General features: G+C 36.0%; 1 protein-coding gene across 1 annotated transcript; it reads left to right on the top strand.

Annotated features, from left to right (window-relative positions):
* Nucleotides 1-5,286: 5,286 nt before the first annotated feature.
* On the top strand, nt 5,287-26,134 carry AstC-R1 (Allatostatin C receptor 1). Its single transcript, XM_018102679.3, has 2 exons — nt 5,287-5,953; nt 24,109-26,134. The coding sequence occupies exon 2, from the start codon at nt 24,211-24,213 to the stop codon at nt 25,738-25,740; it is 1,530 nt and encodes a 509-aa protein (XP_017958168.1). The 5' UTR covers nt 5,287-5,953; nt 24,109-24,210; the 3' UTR covers nt 25,741-26,134.
* The last annotated feature ends 355 nt before the right edge of the window (nt 26,135-26,489 follow it).

The following is a 26,489-nucleotide window of genomic DNA, read 5'->3' on the forward strand; positions in this document are numbered from 1 at the left end:
GTTTTGTTAAAATGTATGTAACAGGCAGAAGGAGGCGTGGCAGACCCCACAAAGTATATATATTCTTGATCAGGGCGACGAGCTGAGTTGATTTAGCCCTGTCCGTCTGTCTGTCCGTCCGTCCGTCCGTCCGTCCGTCTGTCCGTATGTTTGAACGCGTCGATTTCAGAAGATACAAGAGCTAGAGACTTCAACTTTTTTTTAAAATGTCCGTATATATCACGCGGATATCGAGTTTATCACTAAAAAACGATAACTCATTCCGATACTTTTTTATCGATAAAAAACCTTATCGAATATCACTTAAATAATTATATCTCCTACATCTTTCAAGCTAGAGTCTCCAAATTTAAAATGTATATTAAGACGCATGTCATACAATTTCGGTTTTTGTTAAAATTTACCCCCCGCCCCTATATCCACCCCCTCACCATCATCTTTGTAGAAGTCGTATATCAAATACTAGAGACTTGTGCTTCGGTATACACATACATTTAAACAATATGAATACGTTCTGAAAGTTTCATTATGATCGTACGTCTAGAAATTAAATTATTCAACAAATAAGTTCTCCTAATATTGCCAACACTGCAGCGCAACCCAAGCGCAATCGCCTGTATATGTGAGTGTGTGTGTGTGCGTGTATTTGTTTGCATGAGTGCGTGTGTGGGTGCTAATTATTATTGAAATATCAGTTGCTTGTAGGGTTCAGGGGATCTCGTAGTCGAGCAGTCTCGACTAGAGCTTTCTTACTTGTTATTATTAAAATTACTATATAGTTTTAAAATATTCATTACTTATTTATACAATGTAATTATTAATTATTTTTAAAACTAAAATTATTAAATAGTATTAAAACTTTCATAACTTATTTACTCAAAGAAATGTTAATTATTTTTATTATTAAAATTATTTTATAATAGTAAAACATGCATAACTTATTTATTCAATATAAATATTAATTAATTTTTTTATAAAATTTTTTTATAGTATTAAAACATTCATAACTTATTTATTAAATATAAATAATAATTATTTTTATTATTAAAATTATTTTATAGTACTAAAACATTCATCACTTTTTTTTTGAATATAAATATTTATTATTATTATTAAAATTATTATATAGTATTAAAGCTTTCATAACTTATTTATTCAATAAAATTATTAATTATTTTTATTACTAAAATTTATATAAAGTATTAAAATATTCATAACTTTTTTATTATATGTTGTTTCAGTGTGCTCATAAATCTGAGATAATAAAGATAAAGATCTTTCACATTTTTGTATGCATTTTTATAGAGTTCACAAACTTTCAATATATAAGACGATGATGATGATGTTGAAGATGATGTTCAATTGGAATTACTGTATAATCATTCATATAAATCCTCCGAATTTGGCACTAAGACTATGTTCATATAGAAATAGTGTGTATTAATAACTTCGGTCTACTGTACTTCACCTTTTGCTTATAATTCTTGAATGTATATTTACTTCATTAGGTATACTACTACTATACTTTCCTCGAAAGAGCCATGTCATGTATATCATTATTAAATATATTCATGCCCTTTAGGAGTTTAGTAAACATAGAAAATAAATATACTCTACAGTTGAAATAATCTCTGCAATGCTAACCGAGTAACTATTGGCAACATTGCGTCAATTAATTTACATAATAAAATATAGAAGACATCCCAAAAGGTAAATACGTATTTATATAAAGTGATATATAAGCACCTTTTCCGAGCGTTTGCAAAATCGGAATTAATAAGATTTTCAGATGAATCTCAATGGAGTCTACAATATTAATAATAAGACCCCGACTGATTCTCAATATGTAGTATAACTGCAGCTATATCTAAACGGGTATTCTGCGGCTGAGCGCACCCAACTTGGCTCGATTTGTTGTTCTATTTTGTGTTCAATGTCTGGCCCCGAAAAAAGTGTTGCCAGCTATTAATTAATGCCCAACGCAGTGTAATTATTTTCGCGCATTTGTTATGTGGGCAGCGCATTTATGTTTTATTCCTCTATCAGCAAAAATTTATGTTTAATAATGCACTTAAAACCGAAAATTGGCAATAAAAATGTAATGAAATGAGCGCTGTAAATTAATTTCAACATTTATCTATTTGAAGCGACCCAGAAACATTTAGCCCAATGCAATTAGAATTTGTTTGCAAAGCGAAAATCAATCGACTGAAAATCACGGCAAATGCGCAAACACATTTACATTATCAATAGTTTATATCACAATTTAATTATGTGTCTATGCTGAGATGCTGCAAAATCATCGACTTCTATTTATGCAGCAAAGTTCTTAAAGTTCAACTTTGGCTGTTTGGGTTCGTATGCCAAATTAAATTTACCATAAAACTTGTCGCAAACTTTGCCGAAAGACACTTGCCCACAAGTTGCAAATAGAAAGAAGAAAGAATATTTGAGTGAAGCATAAGTAAAGGATATACACTCCACAATACTCGTTCACAAAGTTGATTGAAATTGAGTAAAAATCAAAATTTTTGAGAGGATAGAGCATATAATAAACAAATAAACTGGACTGTGATCCACCAGTTAAAACTTACAGATTTTTCCACTAATTAATAGAGAAGGTCAACAATAAATTCATGTAAAATTACAGTAAAATAAAAAAATAATATTTAATAAAAATTTAAACAACATAAAAGCAGCAAGACACATAAATTTTTATATGTACTCCATATGGATTCTCATAAAAAAAATTAACTTTAAGCTCCACTGTAAATTCATGCTTCTACCATCTTCTAGCATCATTGTCTTCAACTCTCACAGATAAAACAGCTTTAAATATAGCCAATACGCCCCTTTTACTTCTGTGTGCTAGCCCTAAAACTGTCCAAACAAATATACATACACACATATATATCTATGTAAATATGTGTATATCTGGAATAAAGTGCTAAGAAGACGTTTGGCATACGCCTAGTCTGCATTGCCAGACATCCTCTTTGCATAACCACAATGAAAACTTTTGCCAAATATCAGCAACTTTTGTGGAGCCAAGGAATATTTAAGTTATTGTGTTTTACATACATTTTAGAATCGGCTGCTTAAAGTTGAAAGTCTCAAAAGACTTTGATGCCGCTTAGCTCCTTGGCTAAGCACTGCTTACTAATTAATGACAATGTCAGCTATTAATAGGCCAGAAACAAGGCTGATTAGGGAAGTAGCTCTCGTTTACTGCTCTCCACGTTTGCTTTAAATTCAATGAATAACATTCATTTATTTTAAATTGAATTTTGATCAATACCACAAATAACAATCCTGTCAACAGTTGTGGCTTTCATTTAATTAAAGTTTTTCTAGAATGCTCAGCAAGTTGGCTAAGACCAGCCTGGGTGGGTCATCGCCGAGTTGCAGTCCTTTGCCCCCTAACGTCGAGCGAGAATTGTAAACACAATAAACAGCTCAGCCAGTTCGCACTCTAAGCACTTTTCAGTGTCAGCGTTAGAGGATTTCTGTTGGAGAGCAAAATAACTGAAATATGAGTGAGACGGGCTGACAGAGAAAGAGGCAGAGAGAGATAGAGATAGAGAGAGTGATGGAAGTGCAGGCAGAAGGATTAAAAGTTTTGCTCTAAAGACGAACTAAGGCGCAGTCCAAAAGAACACAGCTGCCATATATTTTCCATCTCTCTCTATCTTCCTCTCCCTTTCTCTATCTCTATATCTATCTCTTGTGAATCTGCTTAGAACTCGTCTAAAGCTGTTTTCTGTTTTATGTTTCCTACTTTTCTGTTTTCCTGCTGCTGCCTAAGTCAAAGTTTCAATTCCTAGCAAAGAATCCTTTGTTGCACATTCAAATTATTACAAATTTACAATAACAACAACACAACGTGGGCCAATAAAGTTACAGAAACATTTTATTTATTTCTAATTACTTTTTGAGCGAATTTCTCGAACTCAAATACTTTCTGAATTTCTCTTTTGCTTAACTTCTGAAATATAAATCTATACAAAATTGTAGGAAAACATAGATTCAAGCGAAATTCAAGTAAACATAACATAAAGAAAATCAATTACCAAATCGTGTTTCACAGTTGACTTAGCTCTTCCATTTTTAAACGAAAAAATATTTCCTTTAAGTATTGAATGCTAACAAATTTTAATTAAAATTAAAACTAATACGAAGTACAGTTCCATTCGTAGCCAAATTCTGTTAATTTGCAAATTAAGTCAAAATATGTTTTAATACATCTTTAAAATGCCGAGAATTTCGCGGCTTTCCAATTTACACCCCTAAACAATACCTGAATTTTTACTCTTCATAGAATAGACATAGCTCTAAAATTCCAAGAATTTCACGACATTTTGGCATCAGCATTACCCAATAATTGAAATTAGTTCCTTTAATATAGTCAGGCTGCATCAAATACTATCTAAAATTCTGAGAAATTTCTAGTTTCATCTTTGCTACATATAGATTCATGAAAATCAAATGCGAAATGAAAAAACCTTTTTGATTTTCAATTAGAAATTGATATTTGCTTTTAAAACCCATTTCCCACCTGTTTAATTAGCCTAATGAGTCCCACAGCTGGAAGCAATCGCATGTAAACCGAATCAATTCGGCATTTAATCAGTGTGCAATCAACAAATGTCCTAGCTGCACACTAACAGCGCTGTTAGCGGTTAACAGTTTGCTGCCATGTTAGCAGCAGCAGCGCAGTTGCTGAAAGTGAAAGTTTGCCGGCAAAAATACTAGTACTTATAATCGCGTGAGTATAAGAGAGCCGCAGCTCAAACATATGACACTGAGGGAGACAGAAATAGAGCGAGAGAGAGATATAGAACAGTCTATGCCATGTGTTATTAATTGTAAGAGACACTGGGAAAAGTTTTGTGTGATACTTTTATTAAAAGTAAATACATAGTTTATGTGGAATGTTTGCTTTGTGGTTGTCGTCTGTCTGTACTTCTGAATGTTTCTTCCCGTGTGTTTGTCTGTATACAAATAAAAGTTTTTTATCGACATTGGGCGTAGCAAGTCTTCAAACATTATGCATATGCTATTTTATACATACATATATTTTATATATGTATGTATATCACAGTAAAGACTTTACAGTTATATAAAGTTATGGGCAACAAATTAATATTATAATAAAGAATTTTGTCAGTCGACCATCCGACCTTCTTAGTTTGTTTAGTTTCCATAAAATTTTCTACAACATATAATATATATATCTCATATATTCTGTTATTTAGTACCTACTAAACTATTTTTCTCAGTGTACTTGCAATGTGAGACATGCATGCAGCTCGTTATGAGCAGAAAGCGAATACGAAGCGAACAGATGAAAAACACACGAGCATGAACAGTTAGCCAATTTTGCCGAGTGAGCACACGAGGCTGGCGTCTCGTCGGGGCATCACAGTTCTGCAGTCGGGGGCGTCGCATGCACCACAACAACATTCGCCGGCAACTGCGGCGCGCAGTATGCAAAACAAAGCTGAAACGTGCAGTTGGCATTGGCAGTCGCAGCAGCGAGCCGGCCCGAGCGAGCGCATAAGCGATAAGCGAAACTAGAGCCAAAAGCGAAACAAAAGCAACAGTGCGTAAATCCAACGGTACTCTGACGGCGACAGCGACGGCAACGACGACGACGACTGCGCAGCGCTGGCAGAGCTAATTCAAATTAGCAGAACGCAGCGTAAATAAACAAATAACTCTGCAGGCCGTCGGCCGCAGGCAGCAACGCAAATAATTCAGACAGTGAAAAATAACAGAGAAATTCGCAAAATTCGTGAAATTCGAGAAATCATAGAAACGCTTGCCAAATATTTTGAGAACCTCAAAACGCAACGTGGTGAAAAAAAAGTGCGTGCCGCGTCAGAATTTGTGCTAAACGCAGTCGAGGATGTGGACCATGTGCCAAGGCGGCAACTGGCGACGCATAACAATGGTAAGCATTAGATACAATTCTGAGATACATTTGTATCTTTCAAATTGTGCGTGTGTGTGTGTGTGTGAATGTTGCCCATACAATAGAAGTAATGCCATTTTCGAAAGGTCCTCTCACGTCCTGTGCTGTGCATGCGAATTTATCAAGATAGCGACAATTTGTACGCATAATCATTTATAACTGTTGAATGCGAGGGTTAAGCACTTCAAAGCCGATGATGGGGCAATAGAGTGTGACCGGAATATGGTTGGACGGAAAAATAACTAAATTTCTTTAGTTTTAGGAAATTTATATGGGGTCCTTAACAAATCTTAGTGTGAATTTTATATGATATACTGAAACACGATTCTAAAAAATATTCATACTATGTATATTAACGCCATGAGAATATGTAAATACAATTAATTATTTTAATGTAATACATTTTTTTCTTAATTTTAATTAAATGAAAGTGCTCTTAACTTAAACTTTATATTCAATAATATACAGTCAAAAGTATATTAATTTTTAATATACATTTTTATTTATTTATTAAAAAATAAAAAATATTTTATATACCAGAAAATGTTTATTTAACAAAAACATATATAAGGATATTTAATTAGAGCTTTAGAAAAAATAATATTTACATATATGTTTGTATATATATATATACTTTTTTTTTAATAATAAATGTTTTCTTATTATTTACAATATTCACTTTTGTTCAACTGCTTTGTAGCCGAAATAAATGTGACTGATTTTTGTGATATAAGCTTAAAGTTTCTATACAACAAGGCTATTTACAAAACTTGGGTCAGCTATAGCTTATTAACAAAGTCCGACAAAAGTGAGTTAGCCTAATCAGGTTGCAGACGCTTTTATCAAATAATTCAAGGTACAGCCCATTGGCCGCAGTTGTAAAAAAAATTAAGCTGAAGTCATTTACCAAAACGTAGTCCCATTCAGCTGAAAGGTCGTTGCACTGCTTGTTGACGGACAGACAGACAGCGTGACTGACGCGCATTTGGCTGATGATTGTTGGCTGAGCCAAATGTGGCGCAGGAGCTGGAGCTGGAGCAGGAGCAGGAGCAGGAGTAGCAACAGCAAAAAGGACAACATGGCCAAACGAAGCATTCAGCAGCTGCTACGCATGTAATTTGTCAGACAGATTTCTTTCAACGTCAAGTCAAAGACACCTCGGCCACTCCCACTCCCACTCGCACGCCCACTCCCATTTCCGACAATCGACACCAGCACACACGAGAGGACATTGCAACCAAACAGTTTCCTTCCATTACGGCTGACTGGCTGCCAGTTGGAAATGCTTTCTGAGCCAGGACCTACATACAGGGGACCCTAGGAAACGGCAAAGGGAAACAACAGACATTAACATTTCAGTGCAAATGATGTGATAAAAAGAATACAATTGATGAATATGCATGACTAGCAGTTACCCTATGCTTGAGTGAGATGCACTGAGTTACTCTCGATAGAGTTAAGAAGTTATCACAGTGCTTGGTATAATGAACAGATAAGCAGTATTTGAATGTAGAAGTATCTATATACATGACTAGCTGATACCCTGTAGTGGAGAAATCGCATGTGTTACAATATATACCATTTATGCGACTAGCAGTTACCCTGTATTTAATTAATATGGATATGCTTGTGATATTTATGGAATCGAAGAAGAATTTTTGTATATGTATGTATTTATATCAGGTATACGAATACAGCTGTGTTTGTAATATTGAATAGATTAACAGAATATATTTATATGTAGATATGCACATGCCAGACTAGCAGCTATCCTATATTAAAATACCGTGCAGGGTATAAAGAAACTAAATATTCCTATTTAAAATTCACTTTGAAATAGATAAGCATTATTATTATTGCTGATCTGAATGATTCCTTCTCTTACATAAATAAATATCTTTTAAGAATGAAAATTCCTTCTTTCCTTTGTGCTTTCTAGCCACCCATTCTATACTAAACAAAGAGTATTACGACAAAAAATAGGCAGCAAAAGCTTAGCGCTTATGGTTTGAGCGCCAGCTGCCAAAATTTCTGTCCTCGAATTCTGCCAGACAAAGTGCATAGCAAATTCGTATAATTTGATGGCAGCGGCGCCAGCACCAGCTCCAGCTTCAGCCTCTCGCCTCCTGCTCTCTTGACATTTAGCAAACATTCAACGGAAAAAACCAAGTGACAAAAATTTCTAACCAAGTCAAACGAATACTGAGGTTAACTCAAGTTGGGGCAACTCAAATTAAAAGCTTTTGCCACAGATTCGCAAATTGAGATGCGGTTTTATGCTTTGATTTTCATTAGACTAGAGCTGATTTGATTTTGAAGCTATGTATATTAGGCTTTTGAATTAACATAGCTGATTTAATTGGGGAAAAAAAGAAATATAAAGCCTTTGCTTTCCATGCAATTTGTCTCTGTCATTTATCTCTTTGCTCTGCTCTCGAGCTCAGTTAAAATTTCCACCGTGCCATCAGGTACTTAGCCATGATATCTGACAGTCATGCAGGTGTATTGCGTTCAGCACTCATCGCTCGTTCAATGGCTGCAGAGCCGCAAACAGTTAATGAGATATCCAAAGCTGCAGCAGCAGCAGCAGCAAAGTTTTCAAATTTTTCGTCGTGCAATGGGAAAAGTTTTGCAATTAATTACGGTGGGACCTTTAAACCGATCTATATAACCGAGAAGCGCAGGGCGGATAGAGGGAACACGTCAGCTGGCATTGCCTCTGTAGATAGTACAAAGCACCCGCATCGGATAGATAAGATAAGCAGCTATCGAGCTGCTGCAATTAGGTGTGCAGCGTAAATGAAAATTGAAAAGCAATCGATGCGATGATAATAAAGGTAGCAAAACTCCAGCGAAAGGCTGTGGAAGAGCTAGACTAAATCGTTCGCCATTAGCCAACAAATTATGCTGATGAATTGATGCCATTCAAATCAAACAAAAGTCCATTAAAGCGCACTTTATGAGTGCTAAACAACTTTCAATGCCACAAAGCTGCACTAAGGTGTGAAAGCAAAGTGAAAACAAAAGCCAAAAAGTGGTAAAAAGAAATTAGAGGAGACAACGATGCAGAGATGCGAGTTACAAAATTCTGCATAACAAGTATAAAAGAGAGAGATAGCGAGTGCGAGAGAGAATATGAAATTGGTGTTGGCAAAATGTCAACAGAAACCTTTGCAAAGCGGATGCTGTAACATCTCTTGCAGTTTATTCTTTTCTTTTTTTATGCGAAATTATGATGTGTGGAGGTAGCTGGAAAAGTGAGACAAACTTTAGATAGGGAAAAGCAACTTGTGAAACGAAAAGGTATTTATCGATGCATTAAAGCTTTTTGTCTCTAGGGTAAAATACAAAGAGTATTAGTTTAGCTATGTGTTTGCCTATGGGAAATATCTGATATATTGTAATTATAAATATATAATTTACATATATATTAATATGTTTCATCAATATGTTTTTTAAGTATTCTGAAGAAGCATGAGATCAGCTCAAATAAACCAAATACGAACTATATATAACATATAATATTATGTCATCTAGGGATCTGGATAATGACAACCAAAAGTGTTGTATCCCATTTTTAAAGTTTGAATCACATAACTTAGCAGCTTAAGTACTGTTAACCTCCTTTATAGATGGTTCTTTAATATATACGATACTTCTTCGTTTCTCTGGCTCTCTGGCTATTGGATGTATATTTGAATGAATTTCAAATGTTTTTCCTGAATGATTCTAATGCAGTTGGCATTGTATATTCTATAACTAAAGTGAATTATAAATATGCATACGCAGTATTTGTACTGGAATGTTTTGTATAATTTTGATTTGCCTTGATAGTTTCACATAATTAAAACTGAGATTAACTGCAAATGTGTTTACCTACCTAGAAGAGCAAACACTAAAACAAAGCTCTCTCTCTCCTTCTCTCTCTCTCTCTTTCCCTATCTGTCTGCCTCAGTGTTTAACTTGTGAATGACTTGGCTTGCATTCTATAGCCAAAGTAAATGATGAATATGCATACTGAATAGCTCAACTGGAATTTGTCTTTGAGTAATTTTAGCATACTTGAAAGCTCTTTGATAGCTTCACATAATTATAACAGAGATTAATTGCACTTTTGGCTCTTCATGCAGAATAAGCTAATCTCTAAAATATATTATTGTATGTATTCCCTAGTCAGTCATACCTTAGCTAAAAGCTCACACACACACACACACATTGGGGAAATGATAAATTTGACTACCAAAGTTCTGCAACAGAAGAGAGCAAAAAATGGAAACACTTTGACAATATAAAGACCTCATGTGGTTAATAAGTAAGCCAGTGGGTGGACGGCGGGTGGTTGAGCTATGTCAACATATTTTCAAAACAAATTCCTAAGAATTCATCAAGCCATGGCAGAGCACAATGCACACTGTGCGGCTCTGGCTCTGCTGGCTACACCTTATGCAACGTGGCTGTTGTTTTGCATCCCGAAAAACTTGCCACAACTTTTTCATCAAGTTGTCGTCAGCCATTTGCTGATGCAGCTGCAGCAGCAGCACAAGCAGATTGCAACTGTATCCCGTTACGCTGGGACTCCCAGCCCGCGTGGCCATGATTAATGCTCAAATTAAACAACGCCTGGCTGACGTTAATGACGACAAAAGGAAAAGCAGCAACGACAACAATAGCAAAAAAATAAATAAAAATAAAACTATAAACAAAGGGAAAAAAAAAGCTATAAAAAAAAAAAACAAAATTACCATAAAGAACAAAGGGTTACACGATAATGAATGCCCGACAGTCAGCTGGCTGGCTCTGCGGGACATGGCAATATCTAAAAGTTGATAACATTATCGTGCAGTAAATTAGTTTAACTATTTGTTACACTGATTGCAAAGGCAGCACTGAAATTAGCTAGCCAATCAATCACAACGACATTCCGATCCACATCGACTAAATACTCCATTAGTTATGTTCGAGCAGATATTGGTTGGAGTTGATGTGTGAGTCATGCGATCCATTTCGCTGAGCTTCCGAATCGATTTCGCAATTCAATTAGCCACGGCCCGATGACGAAATGAATAATTGTCCATGGCATGGAAATGGAGGTGACAGCCGGCAGCCTGAAGACCCCCCGTCTATGTCAACTCGGGCACTATTGATGGGACTTTTTGTGTGTGAGTGGCTGAAGGGAGTCGAAGTGGGGGAGAAGGACTGCGACTAAAAATAATATCAATTAATTAATATCATGATTTAGTGTTAATTGAACGTCAATGCGCTATCGATTCATGCACAAAGAAAAGTATATAGAAGTCTATATACTATACAGAGATATCCAATCTCAACTGGTAGCTCCGTTGCTTCTGCTCTAGAGTAATCAATTTAAATTAAATGTACATCACATTTTCATTGTTTCTGCTTAAATGCACTCATAAAATAAGCGCAGATGAACGGCGCATTGTCTAGGTTGGTCATGGCTACGTACGACCATTAAAAATACTTCAATGAGCAAACCTGAGCGAAAACAAATATCAGCAATAACAACAATAACAAACAATTTGGATAAACAACAACAAAGTGTCGGGGAAAACAGCTCAAAGAAAATTCGACTATAAAATATCCTGACAAAGAGAAGCTGTTAAGCTCTTTGAGATTTAGCATATTCATTATAAGATTAATTTACAGGAAATCATTGTGCTCTAGACGGAAATTTAAAAGCTATAAATGCAGAAGACTAGAAATTTGTTAGCATTTCTGTTTCTCAAACTAATTTGATGAGATTTTGTTGCAGAAATAATTTTAAACTTGATCAATAGATTTACAATTATATACAGTAAATATATTTTAAAATTTTTAGTTAAAAAATATGATTTTTCTGTATTTTTTTAAGGAACTTATTTAGTACTTAAATTTTAGAAAAGTTTAAAGTTTAATAAATAAATATTAGAATATAAATATATTAAACCATATTCATAGACAACTGTATTTTTTAAGGAACTTATTAGTACTTAAATTTTAGAAAAGCTTAAAGTTTAATAAATAAATATTAGAGTATAAATAGATTAATCCATATTCATAAACTGATATATATATATATATTATATACAGCTGCGAAAAATAAAATAGCATTACTTGCATTTTTTCTATTTTTTGAGAGTTTTTTTTTAAATATATAAAAATGTTAAATATTTTTGTGAAAATTTTTATTTGTTTTAATAATTGATAAAATAAAAAAAATTTAAAATAAAAATAAGTATATCAACACATTGATAATAAATATAGGAGAACTTGCATGAACCTTCCATTTGTAAGTGGTGCTATTTTATTTTAATTTTTTTTGTTTTTCTGTATATATATTTTAAATTTTAATCAAAAATTGTATTTAAAATTAAAAAAAAAAAGAAGGAAGGCAAATTTAATTTTTTAAATTTATTTAGTACATACATTTAAAAAAAGTTAAAAATTTAATATATAAATATTCTTGTGTAGTATTTACATATTAATATTATGAAAACCTCTTCTCAGTTAATATTTATAATTGATAATATTAATATATTATAGTATTATTATTATTATATAATCCTCTTTTCAATACTTTTGTAGCTACAGTTTTCTTAATATGTGTTTCCATAGGCTCAATCCATAATATACAAACATTTCCCAGGCCTTCTTCAGCTTATACTCCACCCTCACATATACCCCATGCAGATCTGTTGTTTACTGAGTATATTAACTTGACCGACTATCACAATTAAATGAATAAATAAAATTGATGGCTGACTAAGTGCAGGAAACTGTGTGCCATTGAGCAATAACAACATGCCGGGAGCAACCAAAATAACAAGACAAACAACAACAACAGCAACAACGATTACCAACAAAAATAACAACATCAACAAACAACAACACGTGCTATGCATTTGCTGCAATAATTATTAATTGGCCATTCATGTTGCTAATTGCATTTCTTGCCAAGCGTCAAACGACTTTCCGCTGGACAATTTGCTTTGAGTAACGCTTGATTTGATTTCAATTTATTTATTTTTATATTTCACTTTGCCTGCTGCTGAGTCAGCTGTAAATATCAACGCAGACACACAAAGGCAAACTGATGAGCCACATAGACCTGCTGACAGACAGACAGACAGACAAATAGGCTGACTGACAGACTGAGAGACATTCAGACAGAAAAACTCAGAAGCTCTGGCAAACATAAAAGGCCGAGCCGAGCCATTTCCCTCTTCCTATTTATTCCAGTTCGGTAATTATACTTCAAATATTGTTTGTACACAGGTAAATGCTATAACTTTGATTGACTAAGCAAAGTTCTTGGAAATAGAAATTACAAAATATAGAAAAATCTCTTTGATACGATAAGAATAAATAAAATCAGTGTCACGTGGCGTATGAGTGATTTTTTCGCATGAAATTATATTTGTCCCATAAAAAACTCAATAAATTTGATTGCCATTTTAAATTATCTCACAGTCGACTGTCCACTGTACATAGTATTTGCAACTATAATTAAAAAGTTCACAAATTATCTAAAAAAAATTTTAATTGAAAACGCAATTGAATTGTTTGAAAATGCTTTAAACCTAGTTTGCGACAATATTAATAAAGTTGTGTGAAACAATTATGGCACGCAAAATTGTAACAAAAAACTGTGTAAGCTAAGCTGTTGGAAAAAAAAACATGTGAATAGAACAACAGCAGGAGCACTGCAGTGGGGAGTGCTCGACTAGATGATACCCGGAAGGGAAATATTTAAAGGACCTTGCTTCGTTATTTAAGATAATTATATCAATATAATTGTAGACCAATGAATGCCTAGCTATGTTTAACCAATTCAATTCAGTATCTACAATTCCTCAAATTCTTGGAATTGTATAAAGATGGGTAAACTATAGTGGAAGTTAAATTTATTCATATAAAGATCTTTCCCATTCAAATTCTTGGAATTGTATAAAGATGGGAAAATTATAGTAAAAGTTTAATGTATATATATAAAGAGATTTCTCATTCAGTCTCTTAAATCCATTGACAACGAAGCTCGTCTTCTGCTACGCATATAAAATAATCGATATTTATCGAATTAGTTAAAATGGGTATTATTGTCGGCATTCCCCAGTTCAACTGATAATTCTTCTGAAATATTCATTCAGATGGAAAATTCCTTCATCTGCCTATTAAAATCGCTTTCCACAGAAATCATATGCCCGGTTTTGTACAGAATACTCAACGCATTCACAACCCTTTACCACTAAAACCCCTCAACAAAGTCAAACTGTGAGCCAACAGCTGAAATAAAATGTCGAATTTCAACAGCATCCAATTAAAATGTTGCTGTTGCTTTGTCGCCACCATAGAAACCAAAATAGTCGCCTGACAAAGGCTTCATTCATCGCTGCAACAATGGCCAAACTGACTGTGGGCGGCAAGCCGCGCGCCACGCCCATCAGTTGTTAAACTCAGGCCAGTTGAACACATATGGATTCAATGGGCATGCTTCAATTATGTGGACCAAAAAATTTGCCGTTGAAAATTTCACGAAGCGAAAACTATCGGAGCATGACCAACAGATGGGCGGCTATTAGGCCGTGGGGCGTGGCAATATATTGGTGCTAATTTATGTAAATTGCATTATCCGGGGTCTCCCAATAGAGGTAATGCGCGCACACGAGCACACACAGTGAGACATGCGTAAAACGGACTGCGGTGGCTGCTGCATTCGGCAAGCGACGAAATTATAAATTTAACGAAATAAATTACAATATTAAAGATAATCTATTGTGATTTATATTAGCGTAAAATTTGAATTGATAAATGAGGTAACTTCATATATAAAAGAATATACAATAAATGATCAAATTATAATGGGAAAAAAATGTCTATAGAAATTACATTTCAAATAAATAGTTGTTCTACAAAAAAAAAATAAAATAAATAAATATAAAAACAATATATTGTTTATAAATAAATATATAAGCAAATCAGAAAAAAGATTCACAAATTTGAATATGTTCATTATTTAAATTTATTCAAAATACATAAATGAATACAAATTAAATTAATTAAATAAAATGCGAAAAAATTCCAAAAGTCAGAGATCAACCGATTGCATTGTGAGTTGAGTGTGTGCATGTGTGTGTGTCAATGTGAATGTGAAGATCGTTAGTTTTAAGCTATTGAGTTATTTTATCACTTATTCAGTCTCATTAAGTCTCCCTAAACGATGTTCGCGACAGGAGCGCAACACGAATAAGTCAACTCGAGACGCTCAACGAAAACAAATTAAAAAGGAACCTAAGGGTATTGCTCAGAGCGAGAGCGATTTAATCTTATTTTGTTTCCGTTGATTTCGCTTAAAGAGCGTAAAGAATAAAAGAGCATGAAGTAGAGCCAATTTTATAACACTTTTTTTTCTAAATTTACTCAGCTGCAATTGGCGAACACAGTTTTTATTTTATTTTATTTTTAAATATATGTTTCAATATATATTATATATAAATGGGTAAAAAAAGGAAATGCTTCTCTTGACAGATATCAAGCTTTTGTCAATATGGAAATTAATGGATATTTTTATTTTTTATAAAAATCGAAATAAAAAAAATATTATTTGCAACATAAATTTATGAAACACATTTAATAATCCACTTATTCAATATGGTGTGATTACATAAATAAAACATGTTAAAATAAAATATATTATTGATGCGGGAAATAAATAATTTTGAATGAAAATATAATACAAAAACGTTATTTTGTTGAAGGAACTCAAGTTAAATTAAATTTGTATATAACAGAAATAGTTTATAGAAATTGAAATATTGAAAAAAAAAAATAATTTATAGTAGGAAATTAAAATATAAAAATATCAGTTCTTTCATCAAAAATTTAAAATAAAATAGAATTCATATCCAAAATTCATATTAAAAAAATTCTTTTTTTTTTTTTTTTTGCTTAACTGAAATATTATTAACTAATTGTAAATTTAATCAATTTTCAACGCTTATAAAAAACTGAATGCAGCAAGTAAACCGCTTCTAGAGCACCTTGCAGTTAACTTGGCTAAACGGAGACAAATTTTCGTGCGAGCTCAAATTTACGATGGCAATCTGTTTGCCTCCCGGCAGGAGCAGTGCTGTTAATGTTCCGCTGATATATCACCTGGATCACTTAGAGATAGAGAGCGCAGAAAATGTCCATGGAACAATACAGATGGCTAGGATATAGGATTTAGGTCTGCAGTCGAGGCCATTTAGCCACAAACGGCAGCAGCGGCAGCGGCAGCGGCAGCAATAAGGCAACCACGCCAAAGGCCAGATACGGCCCAATTTTGTGTTCCATTTCGTTAAGCCAAACAAAAGGTGCAAATGTTTGAGTGTATGTGTGTGTGTATTTGCAAATGCGTCTGTTAAAAGCTGAAAGCCAGTGCCTATGATATATGTGTGTGTGTGGGTGAGTGGGGGCAGCTGGCTAGCTGGGGATGCTAAGGTGTGGCTGAGTGAGAGTGAGCTTCATAAATAAAATGAGCAGTCCGGCAGGGTAATGGTAAAAACCGCAGGGCTCTCACAACTAGGACTTAGACTGCAGTTGGCTAGCGATGTGTGAACAGACACCCACACACACACACACATACACATACCCATCTATGCCTACACACCCATACATAATTGAGCGGTCTGAAAGGACCGTAACTGACATGGTGCTCTGCTCTCTGCCATTACGTATTGCAATAAAGTCAGACTTTTCGATTATTGTGATCTCTGTTGAGCAACAAAAGGCTTCAACCGCAACAAAACAAGTCTGTGCCTTGGGTAAAACTGTTTGACCCAACGGGCTGACGGCTGATGTCGAGTTAGTGCTGAAAGCTGAAGCTCTACAATTTTGGGAAAATGTGTGAGGAACCTTTAAAAGTGAAAAGAGCAAAGCAGCATATATCAATAAATGTCAGATCTAATCTGAATAGACTATTGGGCTGTTTGAACTGACTGATTGAGTGACTGCAGCGTTGGCGTTACCAAAAACCAAACTTGATGGGAAACTGCTCCAGTGAAAGTGTTCCAATATTGATGTGGTTAAAGTACCGGCAGATTATTTACTATATAATAAACTAAATGCAAAATTGAAACGAGAAAGACTTGGCTTGAGGGAGACCCAGCCATTGTTTACTGCTAAATCAGGCAATTATTGTAAGTATATGAGATTTCCTTGCCTTATCCGTTCCTGAAACTTTTCTCAATCGAACGTTACTGGGGAGAGATGAGAGATCGACTTCTTCTGCCGCTTCTACTTTTGAAGACTCGTATCAGTGGCGTGAATTGCTCTTGAAGTAGGTGGGCCAAGGCCTCGGCTAGTGATTCGTCTTCCATAAGTAAGACTCACGAGCTCAATCTCTTATGCTTGAGCGTGAATTTTCATAGCTAAAATTAGGTGTCTGCTGTTGATTCAACTAATTCCAGTGCGACTCTGCTGAAGCAATATTCCATGGCTTCGTTTAAGCTGGATATAGCTCTGGCCGTGCGTGCTTAAATGTTGATAAGCATAAGCTCATATATTAGAAGCATACTAAAGCTCGTTACGATGTGAACACACACAATGCCCTTTGTAAATATATAATAAATTATAATATATAAATTACAAATTTCACTACCTTCCAATGTATATATATTTTTTAAATTTATGTGGACTTTTTTATTTTCTTGCTAACTCTTTGAATTTATAATAAATCATATAAGAAACAAAAATTTTGATTTGCTTCTATGATTTACATTTTATGCAATTGAAATGTGAGCATTCACTCATATACCTAAACTTTTGGGTAACCATCGTATAAGTAGACTAGAGTATTATATACTCTAAAGCAGATTATACGTAAAACTTGTTGCGGCGCATGTTTTGTTGGCAGAGCATACCCTTACCAAAGGTGTTTCAAAGATTAAGTGCGGTTAACATTTGGCAAACAAAGGAAATACAGAAAGAGAAAGACAGACAAAGAGTGAGACACAGAGAGAGAGAGAGAGAGAGTGGGAAAAGGAGAGGGGCTGGCTTTTGTTTATGTTGCACTTTACACTAGGCAGGCCGCACATTCCATAAACAAGGCCCACACCAACTGCAGTTGTTCTGTTGACTGGCTGTTCTCTGCATATGTGTGTGTGCGTGTGTGTGTGGGGTCGTAGCTGAGCGGGCTCTGTATGCAAATGCGCTGGCCAAATTTACACACTCTTAGTGTGTGTTTAGTTGTTGTTGCTGTTGTTTATGTATGAATTGTTTTTGTAGTTGTTGTTGTTGCTGTTGCTGTGTACCCAAAAATTATACGCCTCACATGCGGCCCCAACGACAGCCGGCAGCCAAACATTTGCCAAGCTGTTGACTGCCCAACTGCTGCCTCTGCCTCTGTCTCTGTCGCTGTCGCTCCCAATTCAACTGAAATATGTGACTCCTGCTGCACCGCCTCATCCCTCCATCCCATGCTCTGCACCCTAAACTCTGATTTTATGGCATTATTCGCACGCGTGCAGCAACTTGCAGCCTTTTAGTATGTGCCAATGGAGTTGCCCCGCACTCGCTCACCTCTCCCTCTCTCTCTCTCTCTCTCTCTCTCTTGGGCTTCGGATTTTGCGGTGGAGCGTGGCCTGTCGGTAATGACGAACTTTTGTGCAAACTTTTAATTAATTAAGTGCACACTCTTCCCGCTTGCAGTTGCTTTGCTCAGCTCCATAAATCAAATCAATCAAATGTGCACTAAGCGAGTTTCCAACTATATTTGGAGTGCCGCCTCTCTTGCTCCATTTCTTCTGCCTTCTCTACTTCTCTCTCACTCTCTCTCTCTCTCTCTCTCTCTCTCTCTAAATTTCTTTTTTAATTACAGCGTCAGTCATTCACAGTCTCGCTGTCATTGCCAGACTTCCTCTCTCATTGTCAGTGAATCTATAAATCTCATTCTTTCACTCTCTTTGTCTATAAGTCTGCCCTACTCCTATTAGTATAATATATGTATGTATTTTAATATTTATATAATAATATTATTATATATATTTCTTCGATCCTCTCATCTCGCTCTCTGTACCTCTCTATCCCCGTCTCTTCTCGCTTTTTTTTGTAAATCTCTATCTCTATCTCTATCTCTATCTCTATCTCTATCTCTATCTCTATCTCTATCTCTATCTCTATCTCTATCTCTATCTCTATCTCTATCTCTATCTCTATCTCTATCTCTATCTCTATCTCTATCTCTATCTCTATCTCTATCTCTATCTCTATCTCTATCTCTATCTCTATCTCTATCTCTATCTCTATCTCTATCTCTATCTCTATCTCTATCTCTATCTATCTATCTATCTATCTATCTATGTCTCCCTCTCTCTATATATATCTATGTCTCCCTCTCTCTCTCTATATATCTATGTCTCCCTCTCTCTCTCTCTCTCTCTCTCTCTCTCTCTCTCTCTCTCTCTTTACTTCTCCTTATCTTCCTGAACTCTTTCTTTAGCTCACTATCTGTCTATCCACATTTTATTTCCATTAAATTTTTGTACCGTCAGCTTAGGCTTTAATAATATAACAATGTCACATGGTCTGTATATATAGTATATATAAGCTAAGTATAAATCCTACACTGCATACATCATTAACTATTCGACTTATATAAACCTCAGTGACAAAGCAAATCCCCCCTGCTTGAGTATTTTCTCTTTTGCCAGTATGTGAACTTTGCGCCCTTCAATGAAATTCACTAAAACTCAATGCTTGCGCTGAAAATTCTCTAGCGACAAGCTCTGAATGGAATACCATTCAGTCGTAGTCTTTGCTGTGGCTTATGCGATAGTCTTTACGCTTTAACAGCTCGACGCAGCTTTGATGCATATCCCCCAGGCTAAACTGCTGCTTTATAGCTCTTTGCCACATCATCATCAGCAGCAGCAGCAGCAGTGGCATCAACCATGTCCAGACACATGCTGCACCGCATCCGACTAGAAGATGGGCACCGAGTGCCCTCTGTCTCTCATAAACTGCATAAATTTTTAATAAGCGCCGCACTCAAAATGCGTCCAAGGGACAGTCCCAACAACAACAACAACAACAACAACATACTTGACAGCTATGAGGGGAGCCGACTTTTTCTGAGTCAGCAGCTGACTCTTGGCCCTCTCAGTGCTCCTGGCCAACGTCTGCCTCAGAGTGGCTCCAATGATTGCAGCACATGTTCTCCTATTTGCCTGTCAAACGGCAGCCGATGGACAGAGCTCTGCGAATAAGCTCCGACTGCAGCCACACCCAGCTGCAATTTGTGACCGAATTGCAGTTGCAGTTACCAGCAACAGCAGCAGCAACAATTGTTGCAACAGCAACAGCAGCAGCAGCAGTTGCCTGCAATTTGCCATTTGATAGCACAATAAAGGCACAAAAAAACAAAAACAAAAACAAAAACTATTCAACAGACAGAAGTTACGAATACGATATCAGAACAAAGCGTCGACAGGTGTTAAACTAAAGCCGTTAAAACCCTTCAACCGAATGTCAAACCAGTTAGCACTGCAATAAAATGCGGGCAAACGGGGCGAAAGGTCGCCCACTACCCCTGCCGCTTACCCCTGCTGCATTTGCTGAATATTTCATGATTTATTCATTTAACATCCGAATTGCAGCAAAAACAGATATTTAGAATTTGATAATGTGATTTTCCCTAGCATCAGCAAGAATATATTATTAATAAATTTTATTTAACATTGCTTTACAGCTTAAATTAATAGATGTAATCAAATGTTTTCTATGCTCGTATACTAAGGAATGTTGGAATATAATTTAAGCAGATTTTGTATACCATTAACAAAATCTTGAGGACTCAAATATTTACATAAATAATAATAAATTATGATATAATATATATAAATGAAACAAAAAAATACAATTTTAATAATCAATAATCAATTATTTTGTATATATTTAAAATTTTTTATTAAATTCCTGTCATTATTCATTCCTATAACAAACAGCTAAAAATTAAAAAATTTATAAACCATAAATATTTAAACATGTACAAAATAAATCAAATTAAAATAAAATTTAAAAATTTATTAACAATAAAAATTTAAATATGTGCAAAAAAACCCATAATATTTGTTATTATTCTTATTTGTATAATTATTGTTTGTACATACATTAAACATTTATTATTATTGTTAACTTAGTTTTACATACTCTAGATTTTTTTCTACCTATTTATGCGATAGGTATCATATACCTATCTATTTATCAGAACTTCAGATCGCCCAACTTACAAAAACATCTGAAACCACAACTATGATATTCGTTGCCTTGGCAACGCGTCAACTTTCCGCTGTTCGCATGCTCATTTCACGCACCTGACGCTGAACTTTCCGTTAATTGATGGCACAACCAAATCCTGTCCGATATCAACCGCAATTCCCCCCACAGTCGCCGCCACCGCCGCCGCCGCCTCCCATCATTCAATGGGCGCCATCGTCAATTGAAAGCGATTTATTATTCGTGAGTCGCGTTCCAGTAGCATGAACTGTTGACGACAACGACATTTAAAACGCTTTTGACAAACCGAATGCCGAGGCAATTTGTGGGTCGACTTCAATCAGCTTCAATCCGACTGTGAAAAGCAATTCCTGCCAGGTTTTTGCAGAGCTGACCTAAAGTTTAAAGTGAGCTTAACGTGTGCGACAGCTGAGAGGTTTTTACTTTTGTTTAAGCGAATGCAGCACGGAATTTATTGTTATTTCTGAAGTAATGATTGAGTGGACTTTATATGTTGTGATATGTTCTTATTTGTATATATATATATTTTTGATATATAATTTTACTGATTTTTGGGGAGCTGTAAATATGAAGAACCAAAGCTTGATCCAATTAGTTTAAATTATTTTATAGAAATTTAAAATATTTTTAATATGGACAACATACTACATAGCTGGATACCTCACGTTTTGCAGTTGAATTACTCTTGATTTTCTATGCAGATAGAACCTAAAATATTGTAGCATACTTATTAGGGCTTAGCAAATACACAAAATATTTTTTAAATATTCCTATATATTTTTCACACATTCTGATACTGTTGTTGAGATTTCACAGTGTATAAATTTAACTTAAATAAAAGAAATAGGCAGATAAACACAAGTTGTATATTATATACTATATCACAGGCCTCTTAACTGGCTAAAGTTGAAAGAAAAATTGTCTATACTAAGTCATTTAACTGTAACAAATTAAAAAAAAAAATAAATAAATAATTTGCTTGCGACAATTTTTCCACAACTTCCGAAAAATTGCCCAAGTTGAATGCAAAATATTTGTAAGTGACTTCACAGCCATTTGAGACCCGAAACATTTAACAACATATAACAATTTGTGTGCACATTTCCAATTATTTTCTATTTAAAGTTTCTCTATAGTCTCTGGCAGTATCAACTGCCTGCTACATTGCAGCAATTTCCATTGCAGTTTTTCGTCTCTGTACAGTTTTTGTTTAATTTTCCCATTTCGGAGTGCATTTTTGTATTGCAGTGCTCGAGGCGCGTTGCATGGAAATCGAAATGCGTTGGGTTTGGGTAAGGCTTTGTGAGCTCGGCTTGTTTATCCAACACTTGAAAATGTGTGGTAATTTATGGCAGATGCATTAACCTGCCAATAGCAGAAGGCCATTTTAATTGGGGCTAGCAAGATGTGGAGCCAGCCGGGGCCAGCTACAATATTTGCGTAGTGTGAAATATGCCACAAATTAATTTGCCTAGCTAAACACAAGCCTAAACCAATATGTTTATAGTCAAATTTGGGGCCAGGGCAAGAGCTGTGCAAAGTAACGATACCAAAGGTCAATTGGAATGGACAACAGCACAGGCTGTTTATCTTAACACCTGCACACACACACACCTACACTCGTTGGATTGTTGAGTGAGAATACATGTGAAGCTCTCTCGAGTTGAAATATGCTTAATTTGAATTCAATTGTAATGCTAAGGCCAGTTTGCAAATCCAATTTCCTATCGATTGTGCAAAATGAATTTTATGTTTGCGCAAAGTTAATTGCGCGCATTAGCCATGAATTTCTCGGACTTGGCCAAAGTTAGGAGCGCGAAATCCAGCCAAAAAGTTAGACTTGAAAGTTTCGCAAAAAAAAAAAGAAAAATGGTGGCTCAATGATACACGCAAAAGTTGCTGGGCTCAATCAATAAATTGTTAACTACTATGCATCAAGGATTCGCTATCAGTGGGAAACCATGGCTACAATTAATTAACTGGCCAATCTGAAATAACTTTTGAGTACCCTGAGCCCACTACAAATGGGAAATCCGGGTATAATGGGTTTGTGAATATATGTGTAACGTACATAGTTCATTGAGTCTTGTAAAAATGGCAGAAGGAGGCGTGGAGGCACTGAAGTAGAAATATTTTTAAGCAGGACTACATTCGTTCATCTGTTCATCCGTGTCACTTATAAGAGAAAAGGCTTAGAATTAAATAATAAAATAGTGATAAAAAAAAATAAAATAATATAAAATATAAATATAAAAATTACAATGGATTATATAATATACATATATGAATATATGAAAATATAACAAAAAAGAATATTAATAATTAATAAGTAATCCTATTTTATAGATTATTATACTTCCCGAATTTAATTCGTGTATTAAATTACATAGGTATGCTCGTACATATATAAAACTAGAGTCTCCTAATTTACATATATTTTATACAATTATGATTTCAATTCTACTTTGGATAAGAATACAATTTTTCACAGTTTTCCTAAAATTTAAAAACATTTGCGAAAATTGGAAATATGTAAAAAGTTTGGGGATGTAATAAAATGGATTTAAATATACTAATATATTATAGATATACATAGATATAAAATTGTATTATAATCGCAGCACTAATGCACGAGTTATTTAACAATAGAATCGAAATTGCAATAGTCCATTTGGTACGACTTCTTCTTTTCAGTCTATAATTTCAAAGTTTTACAGTCCTAATGCAAGTTTAGTTTAGCTTAGAGTATTTGCTAGTCTGTATTCTAACTTTTTAATCCCCAGCTCAATCAATTTGTAACAAGCACAAAAGCTTTTTCAATAGAAAATATCTAACTGGCAATTTGCATATTTATTTTGCAGGCAACAGACAACAACATGTTTGCAACTTGGCAAATGAGAAAACAACAATAGGGCTCACAAACTAAAATACAAACTAAATATATATATAACATATATATTTATATGTGCAGTGAGCTTATAGCAACAGCCATGTGGCTATTGTTTGCGTGGCTTCAACTGGTCTGCGGCAGTCCGACGGCCGAGTCAGAGCAGCCGGACTGGCTGCTGGCAGCAGGAAACACAAGCAGGGGGCCCTACGACTATCCAAATGATACGCTCTATAGCCCCCAGCCGGAGGGTTACTTGCCAGCGACGGGCAGCTCGATGCACAGCACGGATCTGCCCACGTATCAGCACTGCATGGCGACGCGCAACTCCTTCGCGGATCTGCTGACTGTGGTGCTGTACGGGCTGGTCTGCATTGTGGGCCTGTTTGGCAACACGCTGGTCATCTATGTGGTGCTGCGCTTCTCCAAGATGCAGACGGTGACCAACATCTACATACTCAATCTGGCCATAGCGGACGAGTGCTTTCTGATCGGCATCCCCTTCCTGCTCTACACGATGCGCATCTGCAGCTGGCGCTTCGGGGAGCTGATGTGCAAGGCGTACATGGTGAGCACGTCGATCACCTCGTTCACCTCCTCCATCTTTCTGCTGATCATGTCGGCGGACCGCTACATAGCCGTCTGTCATCCCATATCGTCGCCGCGCTATCGCACTCTGCACATCGCGAAGCTGGTCTCGGCGCTGGCCTGGAGCACCTCGGCGGTGCTGATGCTGCCCGTGATGCTGTATGCCAGCACCGTCGAGCAGGAGGATGGCATCAATTATTCGTGCAACATCATGTGGCCAGACGCGTACAAGAAGCACTCCGGCACCACCTTCATACTGTACACCTTCTTTCTGGGCTTCGCCACGCCCCTGTGCTTCATACTCAGCTTCTACTATCTGGTCATACGCAAGCTGCGCTCGGTGGGTCCCAAGCACACGGCCAAGTCCAAGGAGAAGCGTCGCGCCCATCGCAAGGTAACGCGCCTGGTGCTGACCGTCATCACCGTTTACATCTCCTGCTGGCTGCCGCATTGGATGTCGCAGCTGGCGCTGATCAACTCGAATCCGGCACAGCGCGATCTGTCCCGGCTGGAGATACTTATCTTCCTGCTGCTGGGCGCACTGGTCTACTCCAACTCGGCAGTGAATCCCATTTTGTACGCCTTCCTCAGCGAGAACTTTCGCAAGAGCTTCTTCAAGGCCTTCACCTGCATGAACAAGCAGGACATCAATGCCCAGCTCCAGCTGGAGCCGAGCGTCTTCACCAAGCAGGGCAGCCGACGGCGTGGCGGCTCCAAGCGTCTGCTGAACGCCAATCTCCAGCAGCAGCAGCAGCAGCAACAACAGCCGCCGCTGCTCTCCCTGCACATCGGCAACAACAACTCCTCGACGACCACCTCCTCGACGACCACGGCCGAGAAGACGGGCTCCACCAATGCGCCCAAGTCGTGCAGCTCCAACGGCAAGCTGACCGTGCCCAATTCCATGGCGCCAGAGGCAGAGAGAGAGAATCTGATTATTTGCCTCAGCGAACAGCAGGAGGCGTTCTGCACGACAACACGACGCGGCTCCAGCCTGATTCAGCAAACTGATCTATGAAACTAGGCGCTAGACTAACTTAGAATATCTCTTAAGTGTATAGAAATTATGCCTGACCTGGGCACTCGCATATACGTATTCAGTTTTCCACTCTTTCTATCTCTCTCTCTCTCTATTTATCTATCTAGCAGTATTAATAGAGACTCCCAGAAAAAAGCCAAGCATCACCCTCGTGTTTTCTTAAAGTATACAAATATATACAAATATATATTCAGTACGACGAATTTTCAGCTTAAACTTAAGTTTAGTTTTAAGTTTTAAGGGTATTTTTGACAGGTGCATTTGCCGTTTAAATCTACTAGACCTAAGACTTACTCCAACTGTGTAAATGTGCTTTTAAGTGTAACGAGAAAAGGAATAAAATTATTAAATACCAAAAATAAGACAACTTTAAGAGGTAATCCAAAGCCAGAACTAACTCGGTTTTTACATGGACGAATTTGGTTATGTATTTATTATTACTTTCAGATTACTCCTTTTCATTATTCATTTATTTTCTAGTGAGCGGCTCGAGTTGATTGATTCGAGTTACTCTTACTGAAATATGATAATTACATTTTAATGAGCCGATAAGCGGATTACATCGAAACGGATATAGTTATCGATTTTTCTAATCAAGCTCGATCTATGCATGCTTTATATAGGAACATTCAATATAATTTCGAATCCCTAGCGCTTATAGAATCCAAGATCGGTGCGTTCATACACACGAATAGAGAGACAAATTCAGAATATATATTTGGGGCTCG

The sequence above is a fragment of the Drosophila navojoa genome, chromosome 4 (genome assembly GCF_054131105.1).
Source record: "Drosophila navojoa isolate 15081-1374.11 chromosome 4, UAZ_NAV_1.0, whole genome shotgun sequence".
Lineage (NCBI taxonomy): Eukaryota > Metazoa > Arthropoda > Insecta > Diptera > Drosophilidae > Drosophila > Drosophila navojoa.